Raw genomic sequence first — 24,139 nt, 5'->3', positions numbered from 1 at the left:
GGAGCAGCAGGGTTGCAAGCTGGGTGGAGCTGTGATGTTGCTCTCAAAGCAATTTACTACAAAAGCCACGTAAGGGCAAGGTGAAGTACACGAGGGATTGTGTTGGGGGGAAGCATGCTAGAGTAGGCATTAGGAGCCATGGGGTTCAGGTCCTAAATCACAGGCATCGTGGATATAGTGGAAAGTCAGAACTGATATAAATAAGAATCCCATGAGTTATATATATGAGTTATAGATGATACTGAGCAAGTCATTCTATTCCTCTGAGTCTTATTTTTCTCCTCTATAAAATGGGTATGATAATTTTTCACTCCCTATCTCAGAGGGTTGCCAGAAGGAAGGAGCTTCACAAGATTTCAAGTATTTAATAGAATTATGCTATTGTTAGGATCACAGATCTAGAGCCAAAAGGGATCTTAGACGTTGTCTAGTCCAACTCTCGTTTTCACAGTTGAGGAAACTGAGGCCCAGGGAGGTTAAGGGATTTGCCTAAGCTCACACAGGTTATTTGTAGCAGAGCTGAGACTTGAAATGAGGTCCTCTTACTACAAAATCAAGTGTTCTTTTTATGGTTTATTAACTTTTCTTTGGTTATTATTGATAATGAATTAGGGCTATTATTGATATTAATGATGATTGTAGAAATTTAATGCTAGGAAGGACCTCAAAGGTTATTTAGTAAGTAAGGGTTTGACCACTCTGAGCCTGTTCCCTCTTCTGTAAAAAGGAAATAATGACACAAACATCCTCACAGGGTTATTATAAGGTTCAAATAAGATCACATATATACAAATTTTTGTAAACCTTACCAGGTCATGTAATGGCAACAGGGAATCTAGCTTCCCCAAGAATGCACCAAGGCAGTCTTTGAGAGTAAGTTCACAATTCCACCCAGCTTGCATCCCCACAGTCTCCAAGCTCCAGGGGACACTGAGGAGAGAGGGAAGTACTCCTCACCTAATTCTGAACTGGACTGGGAAAAATAGATTTAGTGCATGAGAAGGGAAGAATGGGAAAATAAAAAATGGCAATTCACACCAAACTAACAAAAATTCCTAAGAACTTTCCCCTAAAATATTCAGATAATTAAGCCAAATGCCTTAAGAAAAATTCAAATAGTATCCATTCTCCACTTGCCTTTGTAGGTGACAGAATTATTCTTTCCCTTTTAGGGATTCAGAAATTAAGCCTCAGAAACACTGTGACAAGATAACAGAACAACACACACATAGTATTTTGAATTTTTCACAGATACTTCAGTGATTAGCTGTTTTTTTTAATTTTGCTTTTTGGAAGGAGGAAGATAGGGCTATTGGGGTTAAGTGACTTGTCCAAGGTCACATGGCTAGTTTTTTGTGTTGTGTCTGAGGCTAGATTTGAACTCAGGTCCTCCTGACTCCAGGGCCTGTGCTCTATTCACTGTGCCACCTAGCCGCCCTGTTATTTCTATAACAATTATTTATAGAGGCACAGGAAGTCTCTTCATACCACTTCTGGCCAATACGAAATAGACAATACTTTCAGTATTTCAGTACTTCCAGTAAACCACTGTAAGCAATCTTATCCCAATGATTAACATGCTAAAAATCAAACAAAGAAGATGCCAATATAAGTGCTTTGTTTGTTTGTGTCTAGATTTGTGTTTTCATCAATGTAGGGAACTCTATGGTAGAAATCCTTTACATATAAAAATCAGCAACATGTGGTAATGTATTAGTTTTAGAGAGTGACCTGGGGCATCACTAGGTTAAGTGACTTATCTAAAGTCACACAGTTAAAAGCAGGCAGGACTTCAACCCATGTCTTCCTGAGTCCAAGGTTGATCCTCCACTATATCACAATGAATCCACCAATTTCTTTTTCATATATTTTTCTGACAATACTTGCTAGCCATTAACCATGTTAGCAATGGGTGACATATTATGTTTGAGTTTTCTTTAATAAATTTATTTATTACTTATTTACTTATAAATATTAAAATATTTTTAAAAAATCATTGATATCTTTAGTTTTTATACTGCATATATTTCTTAATAGATTTCTCCTTAATATATTTCTCAATAGATACTCTCCTCCTCCCCCTACCAGAGGGCCATATTTTATAACAAATAAAAAGAGCAAATTTTTTTTTTAGCAAAACTAACCAACATACCAACCAAATTTGACATTATATATAGTGTTCCACACCCAAAGTTTTATCTTAAAATAGAAAATGAACCTACAGATGTGGACTGAGTTCCCCTGTGCTGTCTCTGATCTACATTTGTGTCTGAACACTGTACTGAAAGGTTCTTTTGTCTTTATGATGAATACATAGAACTATACCAGCCCCAAGCCCTACTTCAGGAAAAAGTCAATAGAATCCCAGCTCTATTGTATTGACAGTATTTTGAAGCTAAGAATAATAAGTTCATTAGAAAAGGGACAGAGAAAAGGGGAGACCTCCTCAAAGCCTTCTCAAGAATTTCAGTGATTACAAACTTGGGAGAAATTTCAATTTTCTCATCATGCTTTTCTTGCTCTTTCCCTCAGATCATCCATCCCCCCTTTCTTGGCTCTCCCTCCCTAGCCTACTCTATCAGAGAATGTTTTGGCTGTTTTCTTTTTCTTGTTGAGGGCCCTGTTAACATATCAAGTCATAACAATAGAAATCCTGCCATAAGTAGGGGCTTCTGAAGCCATAGTATGCCCCACCCCCCCTCAGCCCCAGCTGTGCTCAGGCACCCGTATGTAGGAACTACAATGGCCCTCTCCCTCTTAGCCTTCCTATACTCACCCTGGTGATTTGGATGTTGTTCAGCTGCTGCTGCCAATGTAAAATGGTCTCCATTCGGTACACCCACATGTTAATGTTCCCAACCAGAACAGACTTGCCTACCCTTTGGACCAGGGTACACAAGGATGTGTAGAGGGTCTGCAGCAACTCTCTTATCAATCTGATGTTTTGTTGGTCTTCAAGGACTTGGGAGGAAAAAAAAGTAAGCAATTAACTAGTGTTTTCTTCTTCTTTTTCCTTTTTTCTATATTTTGCATGACCCCTTGAGTTTTTATTTTTCCAGGAAGCTCCGTTTTCAATCAGTCAATTAATAACCAACAAGGGTTTATTAAGTGCATTACATGCTAGATACTTTGGTAAGGGCTGGGGATATAAAAACAAAAGGGAAACAAATAATTCCTGCCCTCAAGGAACTTAAATTAAAGTTTGTAGAAGCTGTTCACAAACTAAGGTTGTGATATATGCTAGCAATAAGAACAGATTGGACCACGGTGTTCAAAGTAGAAGGAGATGGTTCCTTATGGAATGAAGCCTGCTAGAGGCTTTAAAAAATTCAATGAATTGGGTCCTGACAAGTTCCATATAATAGCAATGCTTTGAGCTTTTCAGTGTGATATTATTTTTTATCATCCACCTTTAAAAATATTAAATAATTTTAATACTTCATTGGTACCCTCCTTATGCCTTTTAAAATAGACACATGCATACATATATACATGTGTAAGTACAAATAACACACACAAATGTATATATGTACATGTATGTGTATATACATGTATATATGTATATGTGTATGTATGTATATGTATTAAAATAGGTTTACCTTTCAGCACAACTTTTTCCAGAATGTTCATGAAGTTCTTTTGGGCGATGCCACTCAGGGAAGTGAGCTGTGATTTTGCTATCAGTTCCAACAGCTGTGGATAAAAATAGAAGTTGCCAGGCTTAGAATACAGAAGTCACCCCCCCCCCCACCTCAATCTGTACTTTGAGTCATGTGACACAATACAGACCCACACTGACGACTAAAGAGATAAATGGAAGGCAGAACAAGCCACAGTGAGAAACAGATGCTCAAAATAATAGATAAATGGAGTAATTAAAAATCCATAGCACAGGAAGTAGGCTGAAGAATGAGATGGTTTTCTTTGAAAATATAAAGAATTTTGGCTTAAGTTGGGACCACCCCGCCCTATTTGCCCTCCTTTTGTTGCATCCCATGAAGTTCATGCCTTTTGAAAAGAGACAAGCTTGTTGAGACCTGCTGCTAATGTTTTACTTCTGCATAATCACCTCCCAAGTAGCTAAAGAAACAGACTTGAATTTTGCTTTTACTCTTGGGCCCAGCCCTTGTGTTATAAAAAACTAGCAATGAACATTGAAAGGTTCAAAATATGAACAGAGGAAGATGATGGGGGAGAATCGAGGTTTCTGGGGAACCAGCCCCAAATAACCAAGTGAATTGTACTTTCATTATATAATTTAAACCTTTATTAGGTCTTTTTAGAGTTTACCAAAGTAGGTATACTTTTTCAGTGGAGTCTGAATATTATTACATTTGGGATTAGAAGAATAAAAGGTACTAACTAATGAAAATTTTCTTTTCCCAAAGTTCAAGGTAGCTAATGTAATGTTGTTACTGGGAATGGAGGAGGGAGGGCTATGAAAGGAATTTTTACATAATTTTGAGAACTAGAATGGACGTTAGAGATCATTTAGTGCAATCTCTATAATTTTTTTCTTACAGATAAAGGAAGGAAAGGCTAAAAGAATTTAAACAACTTGCCCAAGGTCATGCAACAAATTATTGGCAAGTAGCACTCATATCAGGTCTCCTCTCATCTCCTTGTTTGCTACTCTTTTAACCAGACTGCGCTGTCTCCCTAATTTTTGTAGTATTTGATTCACCTAAAGCAAAAACTCATAACCTCTTTGGTGTCCTGGACCCCTTTGGCAATTTTGTGAAGTTTGTGGATGTCTTCTTAGAATAATGTGTTTAAATGCACAAAGAGAAATACACGGGATTACAAAGAAAACAATTAGATTGAAATTTAGTCATAAAAAAGTTGAGGTTAAGTTGAGGCTTGAGGTTAAGAACCTTCCGACTACTCTAGATCACCACTCAAGTTATGGGTTTTGCACTCAACAAAGAATGACCAGCATGTATAAACATTGGGTTTGTACATGGCCATGTGCTGTGAGCTCACAACAAAGAAACTTATTTCTGTTACTTGCCTATTTTGCTCAGCACTCTTCCCCAGGCATGTGACTGTCAACTGGGGAGCTGGAGTGGTTAAAAGTGACTGATCAACCCTTCTACTTATTGGCTGGGCCAATACCCTGGACCAGAAGGCTGAAGTTCTATTAATATCTTGCACCTCATATGACTCTCACAAACTAAGATGAAAGAAAACAAAAACCTAGATCATGGCTCAGAAGGGCAGGCTGCCTTGTACTATGACTCATCATTAAGGGGAAAAAAAACTCTAACACCAAGATTCTGACTGAGAAGCCCATCCCAAATCCAAGGTCCATTGTAACCACCAGCCACTTAACTGTAATAGGTTATTTTAAACTTTGTCTAAAAATGTTCCTAGTCACAAGGCACAGGTGGGTGGGGGGTGGGGACTGTGCAATCGAGGAAGGGGTTATGCCCTCAGGCCTTTGGTCTAAGAGGTTGCTTTGAAAGGAGGAAGAATAGAATGAAAAAGTATTTGGTGGCTAAAGCAGATGACTGGCAAATCAAACTATAACCAACAAACTTCTAAGTCTCCAGGGCCAGAAAGGGCTTTAGAGATAATCTGTCCAGCCTCCTCATTTTATAGATGAGTACACCGAGGCCCAGACAGCTTAAGTGATTTATTTACCCAAGATCACACAGGTAGTGTGACAGTTCATTCATTCAGTCACTCACTTACTCATTCAACATTTTATTAAGCAGTTACTCTTTACAAGTTGAAAAACCTAGGTCTCCTGACTAAATTCAGTGTAGTTTTTCACTCCATCAAGCTTCTTCACTTTATGTTTTATGTCTTTGTATCTATCCTTTTATCTCTTACCCAGTATGATACATTACATATAGTAGTTGCTAAATAAATAAATAAATGTGCTTTCTGGAGAGGGGAAGGCCAGGCAATTGGGGTTAAGTGACTTGCCCAAGGTCACACGGCTAGTTTTTTTGTGTCAAGTGTCTGAGGCCAGGTTTGAACTCAGGTCCTCCTGACTCTAGGGCCAGTGCTCTATTCATTCTGTGCCACCTAGCCAATTTTTTGAACGACTCAGTAATCGGTAGAAATTACAAGAGGAAGATTTTGGTTCAATATAAGGCATAACCTAAATTATCAAAGCTTCCTAATAATGGAATGCGTAACGATTCCCTTTCACTGGAGGTGTTCAGAGACTAGATGCCTTGTCAGGGATACAGAAGAGGGGATTCATGTGTCAGGTGGGGGTTAAGCTAGGTGACATTTAAGATTCCTTTAAACTGCAGGGTTTTAGGATTCACCAGCTCTGTATTTTAATCCTAATCATTCCTAGGCAAAGTAATTTTTCTTTCTGGACTTCAGTTTCCCACCCTACAAAATAAAAACATTAACACAGAGACTAAAATATGTGTAAATTTAAACATTGACACACAGAATACTAATAAACTTGGATGGTTTAGAGTGCAAATTATTTGATTTGTCCCTATAATACTAGAGTTACTAAAAATCTTGCTGTCTCATTCTGAACACTGCTCTAATAGCCCCCTGTAACAATGTTTCAGGTATTTGTGGAACCAATTAATGCCCTTAGGTGGCCTCTTTTACCTGTAGGTGGCGCTATTTACAGATCACCTTACTGACCATGGCACTGTTCGGTTTTAAAGGCCTGCAAGAATTTTTCCCTTCTGTAAAGTGTGCATCCATACAGGTGTTTGCTGTCATCTTTAAGTCGGATGGTTAAGAGCTAGCAAAATTTAATGATCACTTCTGTCATTTGCTTTGACCCCGCGTCCTCGTATATATAAGCTATGCAGGCTTAAGCAGAGTTTTTCTGGTTTTGAGGAGGACCATTGAGAAAACTTCCACCAAAGCAGCATCTCTTCATCATGGCATAGAGGTGACCCTGGGCTCTCAAAGGCAATGCCAGGGGAACTCTAGTTCTGGCAAGTCCTACCAGGCTGTAAGGCTGGTGATGAGCTGTGTTACTGTCATCTGAGAAGCCCAGCATAGCAGAGTTCAGGACAGACTCATTACCAGAAGGTTGGTTCTCAGATGATTTTTTTGCATTGGAGATTGAGGGGGAGAGCACTGGTGCACAGCATCTTGGGAAGAATTTTAATTAAGCTGTGCATGGTTTATGATGTGCATTCCTAGAAGTATTGCCCATACTGGTGAAATCATGAAGTTTCTAAGGAATGAAATGAGTGGAAAGAAACTAACATGAATATTGTTTGGGTCTTGTAGTGTTGCTATTTTCCTACACCATCACTGTCATGCATATTACAGATTTATAGAGGGTCTTGAAAACTAGGAGCCCTTTGGTACAGTAGAGAGGAGAGAGTGCTTACCTAAAGTCAAGAAGACTGGAGTATAAATCCTATCTCAGATACTTTCTAGCTGTGTGATCCAATCAAGTCACTTAATTTCTCCTTAACTCAGTTTCCCTCGTCTGTAAAAAGGTGATAACAATATCATCTCCCTCATAGGTTGTTGTGAGGACCAAATGAGATAATAAAAGTGCTACATAAAAGTAGTTCTACTATTAGAAAAAGAACTGGATTTGCATCCTGGCCCTCTGATGTCTACGATTTATGTGACCTTTGTGGCGAGTTACTGAACCTCTCTGTGCCCTAGTTTTCCTCATCAGTAAAATAGGGTGTGTTGGGAAACTGCATCTGAAGTATTGGAAATACCAGGTAATCTCTAAGGTTCCTTTCCAGTGATAAATCCTGTGACCTGGGAACCGTTAGTGTTTACTTGGCTTGATACGTGAGCTGGTTCAAACCCTTTCTTCATTTTACAGATGTAGAAACTGTCTGCCACGTATCTTGCCGTGACACATTCTAAAGATATGACAATCCTTAGTCCCATCAACATGGAATTTGATAGGATGAAATACAGGTCATGTCTTTTCCCTTTCATTATCCAGGATTGATTTACATTCTGAAAATAGGAAGCTAATTATGTATTGACGCTTTCAGGAAAACACAGTCTGAAAGCTTATATTAACAGTATGCTGTGAATAGCAGTCGTTGGGGTTATCAGATTTCACATCATAACAGGGCAACAGTTACAAGGGCTTGGTTGGCCCATTGGTGTTATAGGTCTGTGCACACATGAGCTTCTCTTGAAATGTTTGTTGAATGAAGGAAGGAATGAAAGAAGGAAGGAAGGAAAGGATGAATTGGCTACTGTGGGTACCTTTTTAAAAATGGTGAATGAGAAAGAAAAGGTTTCTGATTACTTTGGACAGCACACTTCAATTCTTTAAAAGCACAATAATTTCATCAGTGCTGGTAATCAGCTAACATAGGCAATAGGGTGTATGGAATGAACAGTGCTAGACTTGGAGTCAGGTACACCTGAGTTCCAATCCTGCCACTGATAATAACATGTGGGTTTGTAGACAAGTCAACTTACCTCTCTGAGCCTCAGTTCCCTCTTCTATAAAGGAACGTTGCTAATGCCTATTGTGAGTCTCAAATGAGATTACATGTAAACTATTTTGAAAAATTTAAAGCACTAAATAAATTTCAGTGATTACTATTCCTATCCCCATTATTGGAACAACATCAACCAAAACAACCCCACAAACCTTCACGTGACGGCTAACCCTCTGGACAGGAGCCTATCTGAACTGAACCAGGCTACTCCTTGACAGCACAGAGCAGGAAGCACTGGGTCTTTCCCAGATGGGAAGATCCTGCCTGAGTTTGTGTTTCTCTGGCACTGCCTTCAAGAGCTCAGGAGCATTTCCACACCAAAATGAGACACTAGAGGAGAACTTTGCAGGAAGTTTTAACATTAAGAAAGAAAGAATGGCCAGGAAGCATCCATCTTGAGACTATTATGTTGGACAAAAGCTGTTAAGCTCCACCTTTTTGCACATATACAAGCTAGTAAGAATATTTTATTGAGGACCAGCTGAAAAGAGATGCAACTTTCATTTTTACTCTCTGTATAACTCTGGCTGTGTATATGCTTGAGTACACACTCAGGGTGAATGTTAATTTGTTATACATTAGCTTACCAAGCTGATTTAATATCTGAGACTATGTGTCTCCTTTCTCCCCTCCTTGTGGGCGTAAAGGAGAACAGAAAAGAATTTGTCATGTAGGAGCTAGGAGAATTTACCAGTAAGGGTTGAGCAATTACTCTGAAGACAAAAATAAATAAAATAGATAAACATTTTCTGTTAAACAGATGTTAGTAATTATTAAGTTTAATGATACCCATGGCGGGAAGAGGAAAGAGGGAGAAGGGAAGGAAAGGGGAAATAAAAGGAGGAATGAAGGAGGATGTAGAAAAAAGGGAGGGGAATGAATTGAGGAGGGAGGGAAGGTAGCAGGAATGGGACAGGGAGGAAGGAAATGTGAAGTAGAAAGGAGAGAGATTTGAGAGGAAGAAAAGGAGGGGAGGAAGGAGAGAAGACAGGAGAGGAAGGAAAAGAGAAAAGAAAGAAAGGGAAGATAGAAGGAGGGAAGAAAAGAAGGAAGATGAGGAAGGAAGAGAAGTAGGTATGGTCACAGCTCTTGAATTCTATGCTGCTATTACCACCTGTCCTTATTGTCTATTCATCATAATCAGCAGTGACTAATTTTTTTTTCAGTAAGATAAATGCTTCTGAGAAACAGGATGAAGGAATGATAGTTACCACAAACTAAAACCACATCCTGCCCTTGAGCCTTGGGTGTTGCTGCTGCTGTGCCATTGAAGATTTGTAGCAAATCTCAGCAAAGAGACCACCAGGGTTTGAAATAGCTTCCAAGATTAATGGGTAGGAGTGAGATCTTGTCCCTACAGAAAGGAATTGGTGTGTCTGCCATTAAGCACATAGGCTGAAAGGAATGTCATCATTTATCTTTTCCTGTGTTAGAATATTAGATCTGGAAGGATGTGTTAGAAGTAATATAGTCCAACACTTTAATCTCATAAATGAAGAAAGAGGCCCAAGGGCATTGTACAAGGTCACACAGCTAGTAAGAGGAAGAACTGAGATTCAAACCCAAGTTTTCTTACTCACAAGAAAGTGCTCTTTCTAGGAGGCTATATGACCTCCTCATGAAGAGTCCCTTTAATAGAGTTTGATAGCAGCCCAATGTCATATTATTTTACCAATTCATGAAGCCAACTGATTCCTTTACATGGCTATACTGGGACCTAGTTACTTGTCATTCAAAGGTGTGACAAATCCAGGTAGGAAAAGGAGACCCAAGTTTAGAGAGACTAGAACAGCAAATGTCTGTCTGTCTGTCTGTCTGTCTGTCTATCTATCTATCTATCTGTCTGTCTGTCTGTCTATCTATCTACCTACTTGCTTATCTATCTTTCTTTTAAACAGTCACAGAAAGGCTTACAGGATCTTAGGAAGCAGGGGGAGGCACAAATATTGATTAAGCACCTATTAAGTGCCAGGCACCTTGCTAAGTGCTTTACAACAACCCTGAGAGGTGGGTGCTATTATTATCGTCATTTTACAGTTGAGGAAACTGAGGTGAGGGGAGTTAAATAACTTGTCCAGGGTCACAGAGTATGAACTCAGGTCCTCCTGACTCTGGGCCATTGTGCTATCCCCTGCACTACCTAGCCAAACTGATAGAGCTGGAAAGAACCTTAAAGTTCATCTAGTTCAATCTTTTCATTTTACAAATGGTGAAAATGAGGTTCAGAGGGGAAATGACTTACCTAAGGTCACACCCTAGTAAGTGGCAGTCATTTGAACCCTAGGCCATATACAAAGTCCAAGTTGAATGCTTTTTATCCAACAGTGACCCTAGAAGCAGTTTCCTAAGCATGTTCTATGCACAAGATATACTGTTAGGAACCAGAATAGATTCATTCCCAAATTCCTCTCATGTGACAATGAGATTTTTCTAGCCTCTATTATGCATGTGGTTGATTAGAGAACATTTCATAATGATATCAAAGGTTTGACATCATCCCAGCTTTGAGAAGCTTCACTTTGTATGTAATTTCTCACACTTCTGGCTTTTCTGTTAATATCAGTGTTAAACACCCTTAAGAAGTCTTTGTATTTTAAAAAATAAACCCCCACTTTTATTTTGCTCTGTTCTCTCTCCATCAGACTCTGTTCTTTCAAAACCCTTATTTACTCAATGGATGACACAAATTAAAACCGTGGAAAGTTCTGGGCTGACTTTGAGCCCGAACACTGACAGGTTGGATGAGAATCACTTTCAACCACATTAATAATCTTAGGGTATGTCAAGATTGGGTAAATATTATTTGCAAGTAAAATATCCCTTTGACTTTCTTTCTTTTTTTTTTTTTAAAGAACAGTCAAGTCTAGAAGAATTAATTGTACTTTCAACATAGCCAAAGTTAACGCTGGCCCCTTTGATTCATCCTGCTTGCTGCTATAGATGAAAACACATTTCCATCCTTTCACTTAACAGTCTAAAATGGTTGTCTTTGGTCAAATACTGAAAATCTTCTCTCCTCTAGTTGGTCTTTAAGACCCTTCATAATTCCATTCACTTGATTTCAATTCTACTCAACAGACAGTCATTAAGTACTTATCCTGTGTAGAACACTGCTGGGTACTGGGAGAGATACAAGGTTTAGATGAGACAAAGTTTCTAAAGCTTATAGTCTATTAATGTGGAATATGATACACAGAGATACAAAATAACAAGAGTCACTTAAACAAAATATTATGCGAGCTCCTGGGGGAAAGGCTTCTTGGAGGTACATTCTTCCTATACACAACAGAAGATGACTTGAAAACCTATAGGACAATCCTAAAGTGAAGGGGGAAGGCAACTGCACTGGCAGAAGTGTCCAACTTATTCAAGGTCATTCTAGGGGAAGTACCTGCCTCAGGGTGGCAAAATGCACAAGCAGGACACCATCTACCAAAACTTGGCCTGTGAGTGGCTTTAATTGAAGGCATTGAGTTTAAATTTTGGATCACAGGACCATATTTCAGCAATTCATTTGCCAAACCGCTGGTCAATTTAAGCTAAAACATTTCTTGTTTTGAGAAATGCATTCTTAGGAGGAGGAATGCGGCAACTTGTTGGAAGAATTAGGAAAAAAAAAATGAATACAAGGGTGGCAATTTAGGAGGAAAAAAAAAACCCACCCCAAGAATATGCAGTGGTTACAGCTCTCACACAAAAGGCTAAGCTTCAGGGTACTGGTGGGAAGGTATTGACAAGCTTCCTTGCTTGGCTATCTTGATCCATCAGTACCTCTGGATAGGAATAAGCTGGGGCAAGAGCCTCCAAGAACTTGAATGGTTATGGACACAGCTGTAAAACAGTAGCCTCATTTTCATTCCACAGGGAACAATGGGTGGGGCAGGGTGGTAATTTGGGTCAAAAAACCCAGACCCCATAGGCCTGTCAAGTCTGCTGTTGGGGTATGTTCATTTCAGGATCCTTGCATTATCCCTGTTCCTCCCCAGGTGCCCTCCTCTAATGCCTTCCTGGGCATGGAGGTGACCCTGGGTGTCAAAGGCCGTGCCAGAGAAACAAACTCTGGCAGTTTCTTTCAATCTGGAAGGGCTTCAAGTTTAGGCCTGGCAGAAGGCTCTGGGTCTGGTGTCCAAGGACCAGCCCAGCTAAACTCAGAGAGGCTCATCATCACAGGGTTGGCCACTAGGCAATCTTTTTTTTTTCTTGGCCATGATAACTTCTGAAACTGTCCATTAAATCATGAAGGGGCTGGGATCTGTTTTGGTGGAGGAAGGACCCACAGTGAAGAAATACCGCAGCTCTGAAGTAAAATTGAACAAAGTAATTCCCTTTATTTAACAGGTAAATCAAGGGAACCAGGAACAAATAGAACAGTTCTGGACTCCAGTATCATAAGGAGCCAGTAGTCAACCCTGCAGATAGACTTCCACCAGATCTGTTTTTCCTACATTGTTACTTTTATCCGACCCCTTCCTTGCTCAGAAAACTTCCATAACTCCTCATTGTTTTCAGGATAAAGTTCAATTAATTGGCTTGGCATTTGAGCTCTTTTTTAAGGTCCCATCTATCAGACTATTCCCCTAGGATGAGCCTGAGCTTCAGTCAGACACCAGCCTGGTGATGATTCCTGAGTCCATCCTGAAAATGTTTGCACATATGTCCCCTGCCCCCTGGATGCTCTCTTCCTTCTTTGACTTAAGCCTACTCTTCTTCCAAGACCTAGCTCAGACCTCACCTCTTTGAAGGCTCCTCTGACCACCACAGCCCACTGGAGTCCCTTCCTTCTTAACAGGAATTTCTGTTTATCCTTACTGCATACTGGCCACTGAAAGTTATTGTCAGCTACATTTTAAAATACCTATGTCGGTTCCTTCCTTGACTCTGCCTCCCATCTCTGCTCCCTATCTTTGTATCCCCTTCCAGTCCCATGTCTTCCACATAGCAGGTGTAGAATAAAGAATAGAGATCTGGGTTCATATCTCACCTCAGATACTTATTGACTATGTGAGGATGAACAAATCACTTAAGCTTTCGTAGCCTAATTTTCCTCATCTGCAAAGTAATACTTGTATTGCCTAACTCAAAGTCAGGAGAGAAGAATTTTACAATTCTACCTCTCCCCCCACACTCTCTAATTTAAGGCTCCATATAAATATGAATGATCATTATTTGTGGAGCAGTTTGTTATCAGAAGTCTCAACTAGAGAAGAACACCATGATTCAACTACAGCTGTCAAACTGCTCTTACTAAAGTTGCAGGTCTGCCCACGTCACCCACCTATTCAGTAAATTCCAGTGGATCACTATTATTTCCAGGATCAAATATAAAATCCTGTGCTCAACTTTTAAAGCCCTTTATAATCTGGACCCGTCCCACTCATCCGGTCTTCTTACACCTTACTTCCCTACACATACTCTTCAATACAACGACACGGGTCTCCTGGCTGCTTCTTGAATTAGATTCTCCAACTCCAGACACTGGGTATTTTCTTTGACTGTCCCCCATGCCTGGAATGCCCTCCCTCTCCATCTCTGCCTCCTGGCCTTCCTGGCCTCCTTTACTTCCCAGACAAAATCCCACCTTCTACAAGAAGCCTTTTCTGATCCTCCTTAAGGCTAGTGCCTTCCCTCTACTAATTATCTTCAGTTAATTCTGTCTATCTCTTGGTTGCATATTGTCTCCTCTGTTAAATTGTAAACTCTTTGAGGGCAGGGACTGTCTTTTGCCTCTTTGTATCTGCAGTACTTAGCACAATGCCTGGCATACAGTAAGTGCTTAATAAAGGATGACTGATTGACATCTTGTTTGCTTCACTGTGAGATCCTTCAAAGCAGGGATCTTCTCTTTTGCCTTTCTCTCTATTCCTAGTGTTTAGCCCAGAGTCTGGAACACAGCAGAAGCTTAAGAAGTGCTTGCTGATTTACTGATATTTGTGGATAGCTATTTGTGAATTACAAAGTTCTTTATGAACATGAATATCATTGTTGTTCACAGCAACCCCACGAGGAAGGCAGTGAAATCATTGGATTACCTTTGAGATAATGTGTCTCCTATGTGCCCTTATGACAGCTGGGATCTCTCAGGGAACTCCTAATGGTAACTACGTTCCAACTCCAGGAAGGGTGCCAGCCTTTGAAACTTCTTCTCCATCTCTTGAGTGGCAGAACCCAAATATGTTGACCTTCAGGATGTGGTGCAAATCAACTCTTTTCAGACTGTTATACCGATAGGTAGACTGTTTTCTGATTTTTCTTAACATTCTAAATAACTCTGAAATTATCTGGGAAATTTATGGTTAAAGATATTTCACTTTCAAAGGAAGTGAGCACATTCAGAGGCCAAAAAATGCTGGGGTCAAGTCCTAGACAAGCTTTCTTATAAACAATGAAATGATGTCATGAAAGTTTGCAAAATATTCTTTTAAGTCTTAAAGGCACTACCAGACGACCACCTTGTCCCTATAGATATAAAAGGGATTATTATCCTCTCTTTGAGGGACTTCCTGGGCCATTTATTCCAACCTCCTCATTTTACAGATGAGCTTGATGAGGGCCAGGAGGTTAAATGACTTGTCCAAGGTCACACAGGCACTAAGCCTGTCAGATGAGGGATTTGAACAGATTGTACTAGATGATAACAGAGGTCTCCCTCTCAGTCACTCAGTTAACAAGCCTTTATTAAATGCATACTATCTGCCAGGCATTGTGCTGAGGATTAAGGATACAAAGAAAGGCCAAAATATGGTCCTTTCTTTCTAGGAACTTCCATCCTAATGGGAGAGACAACAGACAAATAATATGTAGTACCAAATATATTCTGTGATTCTGTAATATTTGCCTTTTCACGTGCTTTTTGTATGACACCTCTGTTACAAAATGGATTTTGAAAAAATGGAAAATTTAAAAAGCTGCAGAATTTCTTATCTGTTATGCTTAGTAAATAGGTTTTTGAAATAGAATCAGATTTTTGAAAAATGTATGCTTTTTAGAGGCACAAACTTTTCTCTTTTAAATGAACTAGAAGTTGGTTAGACCTTTATAATAATTTAGAACTAAGGATTAACTGTAGCAGAAAAGCTTAGAGGATTAAAATCTTTTGGATTAGAGAATGGGACATTAGAGTGACTGGCATGGCAACATGCTAAGTCTCTAATACTCTAAGAGATCTGTGATCTCTCTGATGCAGCTGTTCCTTCCAGTGATGAAGATCTCAACCCATCCCTGGCTGCCCATCTAGCTGGACACTTGTCTGGGCCTATTCATAACAAGGGTCCATCCCACTTGCTGATGGCCTTCTTGAGGGTACTCTTGACAGCATGTAAGATGTCCATTTGTCATCAGAGGAGCATAGGTCCAAGAGTGGCAAGGAACCTTTGAGGCCATCTATTCTAACCTTATTTTACAGATAAGCTCACTGAGGCCCAGGAGGTTGTGTCTTTCTCAAGGTCACACGGGCTCCAGTGTCAGAAGAGGGATTTGAACTTATGCCTCTAAGTGAAAAAGTTGGTGCCCCTTCCTTTGTTTTCACTATATGATTAACTGGCCCTATCATTTTTTCCCAGTCTGATGACATCCTTGATTGTGCTCCTGTATGGAATTTTCCTATGTGCTGTGCTTCAGCTGGTTCACACCTCCCATTAGCCTCTCCATTGCCTTTTAAGTGATTTAGTGCATTTCAGAATCTTTAACCCAGAAAACTGATAATGATACTCTAGGAATAATGAAAAGCTCATAGTTCTACAGCCCTTAAATGTTTAAAAAGGGGATTAGGTAGATCACTTAGAGACAGGTAGTAAAATATTACAGACAAGGAAACTGAGGCTCTCAGAAGTTGACCTGCCCAGAGTGACACAACTCTAAGCCTCTGAGGCAGAATTTCAACCTAGTTCTCTTAATTCCAAGTCTGACACTCTTTCTATTGTGTTATACCCTAGTGACAGCCTATGGTAAGGAAAGGGAACAAGCATTTATACAGCACCTGGTTTAAGGTTCAGTTTATGTGCTACCCCAAAGCCTTTCCTGAGGCCCTTTCTCCTTCTTCAAATCATCATGAATATACTTGTCTGTGTAAATGTTAAATCTCCCTCAGTAGAATGTGAGCTCTCTAAGGGAAGAAAAGATTTGTTCTGCTATCTATCCACAGTGCCTTGCAATAAGATAAATACTTGTAGGATTTTAATATCGGGGGAAAATCCATGGCATTTGTAACAATGATAGATTTGGTGCTTTAAAGTTTTGCAAAGTGCTTTATATATTTTACGTAATTATCCCTGGGAGGTAGATACTATTATTTTTTATCCCCATTTCACAGATGAGGAAATTGAGGCAAATGGTGATTAAGCAATTTGCCCAGGATCACAGATCTAGTAAATGTCTGAAGCAAGATTCCAACTTAAGCCTTCCTGATGATGTCTAACACTCTATATCCTGTGCCCTTAGCTGCCCTACTGAAACTGGGATGACAGCAGGGATGAGAAAAAAATTTCATTTTATTTAGGCTAGGTATTCTTCCCTTTCATGATAAAACAGAAAGAATTTCTGTAGTTTAAGCAGTGAACAATTGGGATGCCCAAGCCTGAAATCCAAGCTAGTCTTTAAACCAATGTCAGAGTTAGTATGCAATAAGTTCAATTTTGTATATAAGTTCTAGTTGGGTGATATCGGGCAAATCAGTGAACTTCTTTCTCTGAGCTTCAGTTTCTTCATCTATAAAATGTGGATATTAATATCTTCATTAACTACTGTATAGGGTTGTTATAAGGATCAAATGAGATGATGGATTTGAAGAACTCTCCCTTTTTGTCTCTCATGTAACCTGTGATTATTTTCTTCCATACATGATGATGTGCAGGGCCTGTGGTGGCAAAAGCATGAATGTGCAATTATATGATTATATGTGTGTGTGTGTGTGTGATGGTAAAAGTGTATGTATGGAAGGGAGGAAGAGATATGAAATGTGATGCTGATAAGATACTAATTTTCTTGACAGCCACACTTCCAATATTATAGGGAAGAACTTTTTGTGGTTGGATCTCCTCATGTAATAACCAGAAAGGAGGTACTATCACCCCCTAAGCCACAAAGGACATTGGAGTGTCACAGAACCTCTCCAAACCAATCCTCTAGGCTAGACTCCAGACTACCCTGAGCACTGTGGCCACACCTCCCTCACTGTCCTGTGCCTGGCCCAACAACATTCATGTTCAGTTTTGCAACACTCTGGGCTTGAGAAGGTGTCTTGTGTTAGTCACCTATACTGAAAAAACAACTTAATGACTCAAATAGAGAGAATTATTTGCCCAAGAGCGCATCATATGTTAATCACTTGTATTGGGAGAATGATGTCTCAGTGAGTCAAACAGAGAGAATTATTTGGCCAAACAGTGGAGCTTTAGCAAAGAGCCTGTACCTAAAGTGGAAAGCCAGGTTTGATCAGATTTGTGCAGGAGGCCTGGCTTGCATCTGTTTAGACAACAGGTGAGTGATCCAAGGCTGAACTCTCTTGAATGTCATCTCTTTGGCTGTCTGTTTGGAATCATTTGACTCAATGAGCTTGCCCTGGGAAGCATGATGAGCTGGCCAAAAAATCCTCCCAGAACCTAAAACCCAAACAGCTGCAACTTCCCAGGTTGAACCACTGACAAAAATGCAAAAGGGAGCTTAGGGGGGGAAAAAGGACCCAAACAAAAACAGAAATTGCCACCAACAGAAAACAACCTAGCCTGGAGACTGCTCAGTGAAATGTTCTTGCTTTCTTCCACCCATCATTCACTTTGATTTGTGCAAATCATGTTCTTAGTATCCTGTATTATTGCAAATGGGAGTTTGAAATGGAAAACAGCAGATGAAAACAGGTAATTTCAGCTTTAGGAAAACCTGGTATTGGATACAGCATCACATGGGGTGGAGGTGAAGAAACACTCATATGATTTGGACTCTGATATAATTCTTCTGCCCCAGCCAAGAATGTATCTAGGACAGCTGAGAGTAGAAACTGAAGAGGGGACTATCAGGAGGGCAGAGAAAGTCATTGGGGATACATAAGGTTTTATAACCAGTGGTGGTACTTTATCAACTGAGTTATCCTTGAATCCCCTCTTTGGTTAACCTCACAGAACACTGGACTTGGAAAAGGCCTTGGGACCATCTAGACCAGCCTTCTCATCTTCTACCTGAGGAAACTGGGACTCAATGTTAAGTGACCTGTCTAAGGTCATACAGTTAGTTAGTGGAAGAAATGTTACTAGATCCCAATCTTCACACTACACTATGCTGTGTGTTTCCAGTCACTATGTTTTTGAATATAAGTCTAGTTATCTAGCCATTATGTCAACAAGCTCATCATAGACTACATTTAAGTAGAGATAAGTATGGAAATTAAATTTAAAAAGACTAGATATTGTTTAATGTTATTGCATAACTCTTTGGAAATAATACTAATCTCCATTTACACAGCACTTTATGGTTTGCAAAAGAGGATCTCAGGAGGAACCTCACAATAAAGTAGGTACTCTAGTTATTATCTCCATTTGACAGATTAGGAATTGATAAAGTGAGAGGAATTAAGTGACTTGAACAGGGTCACTTAGCTAGAAAGTTTCGAGGGAGGGATTTGAACCCAGGTCTCTCTGGCTCTGAGATCAGCACTCTGTTCACTAAGATTTGCTGAAAGACTGTCTTTGGAGTTGTTGATTCATTTGTACTAAAGGGACCTTTGCCTCTCCCCTTTTCCTCAGTGTTATCTTTGGCTTAGGACCTGTTGCCATGAGTTTTGGGCTGCTTGATCTGTGTTTTCCATTTATCCGTGTGACAGATTTAGTATGAAAAAGCGTGAATTTTTTTTTTTTTAACTCTCACTAAAAAGAGTAGCTTAGGTAAGTTTTGTGTTGGACCCAGCCTTCTGAGCCTGACCTAAGCAATGTTCTATCAGAGAAGCAGAGAAGTGTTTAAGCTATTGGTTTGTATGTCACATGCATTCACAGCCAGTTAGAACATTCTAACCCAGCAGGTTGGGGCAGTTACATGGCACAGTGGATAGTGTGCCTGGCCTGGAGTCATCTTTGTGAGCTCAAATCTGGTCTTGGGTACTTACCAGCTATGTGACCTGACCTAAGTCACTTAACCCTATTTGCTCAGTTTTCTCATCTGTAGAATGAACTGGAGAAAGAAATGGCAAACCACTCCACTAACTTTGCCAAGAGAAGCCCCAAAATGGGGTTCTGAAGAGTCAGACTTGTCTGAGAAATGACTGAACAATGGCAACAGATCAGTGGGCAAGACCTTTTGCCCTGAATGCCTACCCGCACAACGTAGTTGAACCGTCTGGAATCCAGAATAGCAGTTGAGAAGTCAAGCCGGTTGAAAGCTTCTCCCAATGTACAGTATCCATGGCGCTGAGAGTGAGAGAGGAAGAATGGTGTCATTTTTTGGTTAGACAGAGCTTATTCTGATAAGCAATCCATTGAGAATCAATTTCAAATAGCCTGGGACCACCCTCCTCTTCTATTGTTAGAAGAGGTCTCAGACCAGCAAAGAGAAGACTATAGGTAACAGAGGCATGTTAGCTAGCTGTCTTGAAATATCAGCAGGATCATCTTATCAGAATGTAACCTGAAAGGTTGTAGTTTTGTCTCCTTTTCTGTGCACCCTAAATCACAGAATTTCAATTAGAAGGGAACTCACTTGACTGTCTAGTCCAGTCTATGTCCTATAAAGGATCCCAGCTACAACCCACTCAGAAAGTGGTCATCCAACCTCTTCCTAAGGCTCCCAGTAAGGGGAGATGTATCACCACTTGGAACAGACCATTCTGCTTTTGGATGGTGCTCATTTTTACTCAGTTCTTAGACAGGAAAAAGCCAGTTGTCCAATTCTGCCAAGTTAACTAAGCAGACCTAATCAGATCTATCGAGGGGCACTTACTTCCTTAGTGCTTCCTTTGTGAACATAGATCCATTTTTCCTGGTGGAAATCTGAAAAAGGGACACACCATTAGTACTTAATAGAATTACCCAGCATCTTAGGTGCATTTTTTTGCATCTGTTCCCAGGTTTAACAAAAGTTTTGAAAGAAAAGCCAGGGTTCTAAGCAGTGGCATGTGCTCTACTGACTCAGTCCATGACTATGTAAATGTTTAATCTCTACAGTATATAAATACAGTGAAGAATTTCAATTTACTTGGGTCGCAGGCACCAAGTATGGCTGATAGCCAGCTTTAGTATACAAAAGGGCAGAATTGTTATTGAATTAAAGACAAAACGAAACACCTCTTCCACTAGGTAGGGTGTTTGTGTTAAGTGCCAAACGTGAAACTTTTCCAAGGGCCACAAGAAAGAAGATATAAAACAGATGAGACTGTATAAAACAGCACAAAACCTCACAGCAAAGATTAAACTAGAGATTTTGTATTTTGTGTTTAGGATCTGAGACTCAAAACCCTTTCTTGTATTCACATATAACATCTAAGAATGTAAATAACAATTCCACAAGAAAGAAGAAAGAACAGAATATGTTTTCTCAAAACTTTCAAACCACAACTCAAAACAAAAACATTAGAGTGGTCTTTATTGAATGTGCCCTAGGAAAAATGATTTCAGTTCTGCCAAATACAAATGACATGGAAGACAAAAGAAAAAGGAACAAAAAGGGAAATAAAAAGAAAAAAAGCAACAATATAAGGAGCAGGAAGGCTAATAGAAATGAAGAGCAAAAATGGGTCTACAGCTCCTTATCAGACACATTGTCAGGTTTCTCATTTAGATTAAGCCTCAATACAGAGACAGAAATGACCTCTGAAGAGCACCCAAATAAATATGAAAAGAGGTACAACTAAATTCATTTCAATCAGCAAAAAAAAATTTTTTTTTGCTTTTTGGAGGGCAATTGGGGTTAAGTGACTTGCCCAAGTTCACACAGCTAGTTTTTGTGTTAAGTGTCTGAGGCCAGATTTGAACTCAGGTACTCCTGACTCCAGGGCCAGTGCTCTATTCACTGCACAGCCTAGCCAGCCCTAAATCAGCAAATATTAAGTGCCATTTTGTGTTCCAAGCACTGTGCTTGGTGCCCCGGATACAAAGGCAAACAACAAAATAGTCCTTGCCCTCAAGGAATTTTAAACATTCCATTAGGAGAAGGAGAAAGAAGAAATGTATGTTGTAGTTGTTCACTCACTTCAGTTGTGTCTGACGCTTTATGACCCCATTTGTGGTTTGTTTGGCAAATTTAATGGAGTGGTTTGCCATTTCCTTTTCTGGCTCATTTTACAAGTGAGGAACTAAGGCAAACCAGGATTAAGTGACTTGGCAAGGGTCACACAGCTAGTAAGTGTCTGAGTCCAGATTTTAACTCAGGAAAATGAGTTTTCCTCACTCCAGGCCTGGCACTCTATCCATTGTGACACCTAACTGCTCCCCAAAATGTATAAATACAAGTAAATTCAAAATAATTTTCTGGGGATGGGGGAAAAACACTAACAATTGTGGGGATAATGAATATGTTAGTAAACTAATCATTAATAAATATGGCAAGAACTATTATGCTCTCTTTGTGATGAGTTCTTAAAACCTTTTCCTAGCTGTTCAAACCCATTATTCCCCAAGTCCAAAGATAATGCCTTACACTGAATTTTGGTTTTGCTGTTCATCAGGTCCTTCTTTCTTTTCTTGGCCACAACATCATAGTTCAGACTGTTGAAAAGATTCTCCTTGTTGTGCACGTCTTTGGGGCAGTAACTATGAATAATGGAAGACGAGAAAGTATGATTTCAGGGACAGTGTAAACAATTATCCTTTTTCAAGGTAAGCTGTTCTTAGAAATGACTGGCTCTGGTATAAAACATATGCATGGAACAGAAAAAAAAAGGTAAATTGTCCTTCCTCCCCCCACCCTTGAATTCCATACATTCACAGACTAATCTCTTTTTAGGGCATTTATATTTGTGCAGAAAGCAGAGTTAAGAGCTTTACTTTCTTTTTTAATTAAAGTTTTGACTTTAATTAAAATAAAGTGCAATGATGCATTTTGTTTTTTTTATCAGAAGCCTTTTAGGATTTATTCATCCCTGACCTTGTAAATAAAGAAACACCAACAGTGGCCACCATGTCTGACAGTGTATGAAACACTCGATTTCCAAAGGAAGAAGGAAGAGTGGATTTCCTCATCTCTTGTCTGGGGTCAAGATTGGTTATGAATTTTTTTTTCTTCTTCTAGCCCACAGCAGCCCTTTGTTCTGTATTCAGCAAATGCTCTTTTAATGAGAAAATGGTGGACTGTGACATTGCTCCTTGATTCAAAGAAAGATCATAGGATTATGTATTTAGAGGTGGCAGGGACCTCAGACATCATCCAATCCAATGATTTTCTTTTCCAGATGAAGAAATAAAGACTTAGCAACATAAATTGACTTGCTTAAGGTCACACAGGTAGCAAGTGTCAGAATTAGGATTTGAGCCCCGTCTTTAACACTAAATCCTGCACTCTTTTCACTGCATCTGGAGGGTGGATTGCTCCTACCAGTTAAGGGTCTGTTGTTTTAGTTGTGGGAGCCCCCTTCAACCATGAAAGCTCCACCTTAGAATAAGTCTTAGAGTATATTTCTTGCTTAGAGTCACTGGGCTACTAAGTATAGGAGTCAAGATTTGAACACAGATCTTATTAACTCCAAGGCTAGCGTACTGTCCTCTGGTCCTTGTTGTCTGTAACATTTGAAGGGAGTTGGGGGAAAGGGGAGGAAGCAGTGGGGAGGGGCAATCTGGACCTGTGATATGAGAGACTTCACTCACCTGTGGAGATCTATAGATCATTTATAATTTATAGTTTTAGGGAGCCACCTGAGGTACTGAGAGGTTAAGTGATATAGCCATGGTCACATGGCTACCACGTCCAAGTTACAGGCAAGACCTGAACGTAGGTCCTCCCAATTCCAAGATTAGCCTTCTATCCATAATGCTACTCCCCCTCTCCCAAGACAAGGCAAAAAGGCTTCACCACAGGGCTCCTTAAATAGTCCTCCTGGCATTCATTTAAAAGATGACTTAATTTGCAAAAATCTGGTTTGTTTACAACTTTTGAGTAACAAAGCTGTGGAATACAGTATGGGAGAGGGGTCTCCAAAGGGGAAGGGCATTACATTATTAAACATAAGAAGCAGGTGCCAGTTCAGGATCTGGGACCTCGATGCATGTTGACAAGATAATTCTGATAAGGCCTGGGAAGAGAAAGAACATTGTGCACTATCTTACATATCACTTAGTGACGGCAGGTTCAGCTTGGCCATGTTCACGGATTTCTCTCAATAGTTTTAGCCGTCATCTGGTGACTGGATATTAATGTTCTATTTCCAGAGACAAGACAGATTTACCATACAATAAGTAAGTCATAGGGCAGCTTTGATGATTGAGACAAAATAATAGTGGAGAGTATTTACACAAAGTTTGCTGTTTTGTGCACGTTATTGCATTTGATGCTCACAGTGCTATGATGTAGGTACTATAAGAAATGTTATTTTTTTTAATTGAATATTTTAAAATGTAACAGAAATCCATTTTCTTCCTTCAACCTCCCTCTCCCCACCACTAAAAAAATAAAAACAAAACCCTTATAACAGATATGCATAGTCAAACAAAACAAATTCTTGAACTGGCCATATATAAAAAAATCTATCTATCTATCTATCTATCTATCTATCTATCTATCTATCTATCTATCTATCTATCTATCTA

At 39.6% G+C, this 24,139-nt stretch overlaps 1 protein-coding gene across 1 annotated transcript in view; it reads right to left on the bottom strand.

The window, feature by feature from the left end:
• The window catches only part of FBXO32 (F-box protein 32), a 38,309-nt gene that overhangs the window by 5,022 nt on the left and 9,148 nt on the right, over nucleotides 1-24,139 (bottom strand). The window contains exons 2-6 of the mRNA XM_069081289.1: nucleotides 22,038-22,150; nucleotides 20,343-20,392; nucleotides 19,721-19,813; nucleotides 3,600-3,693; nucleotides 2,777-2,961 (exon numbers count right to left, since the gene is read on the bottom strand). Coding sequence (XP_068937390.1) covers nucleotides 2,777-2,961; nucleotides 3,600-3,693; nucleotides 19,721-19,813; nucleotides 20,343-20,392; nucleotides 22,038-22,150 — 535 coding nt within the window. The remainder of the gene's footprint in view (nucleotides 1-2,776; nucleotides 2,962-3,599; nucleotides 3,694-19,720; nucleotides 19,814-20,342; nucleotides 20,393-22,037; nucleotides 22,151-24,139) is intronic.

The sequence above is a fragment of the Petaurus breviceps genome, unplaced genomic scaffold (assembly GCF_028583685.1).
Source record: "Petaurus breviceps papuanus isolate PSGF00001 unplaced genomic scaffold, PetGlider_PUasm1.0 98, whole genome shotgun sequence".
Lineage (NCBI taxonomy): Eukaryota > Metazoa > Chordata > Mammalia > Diprotodontia > Petauridae > Petaurus > Petaurus breviceps.
The sequence above is the reverse complement of the archived record's forward strand: the minus strand, read 5'-3'. Positions and strand labels throughout refer to the sequence as shown.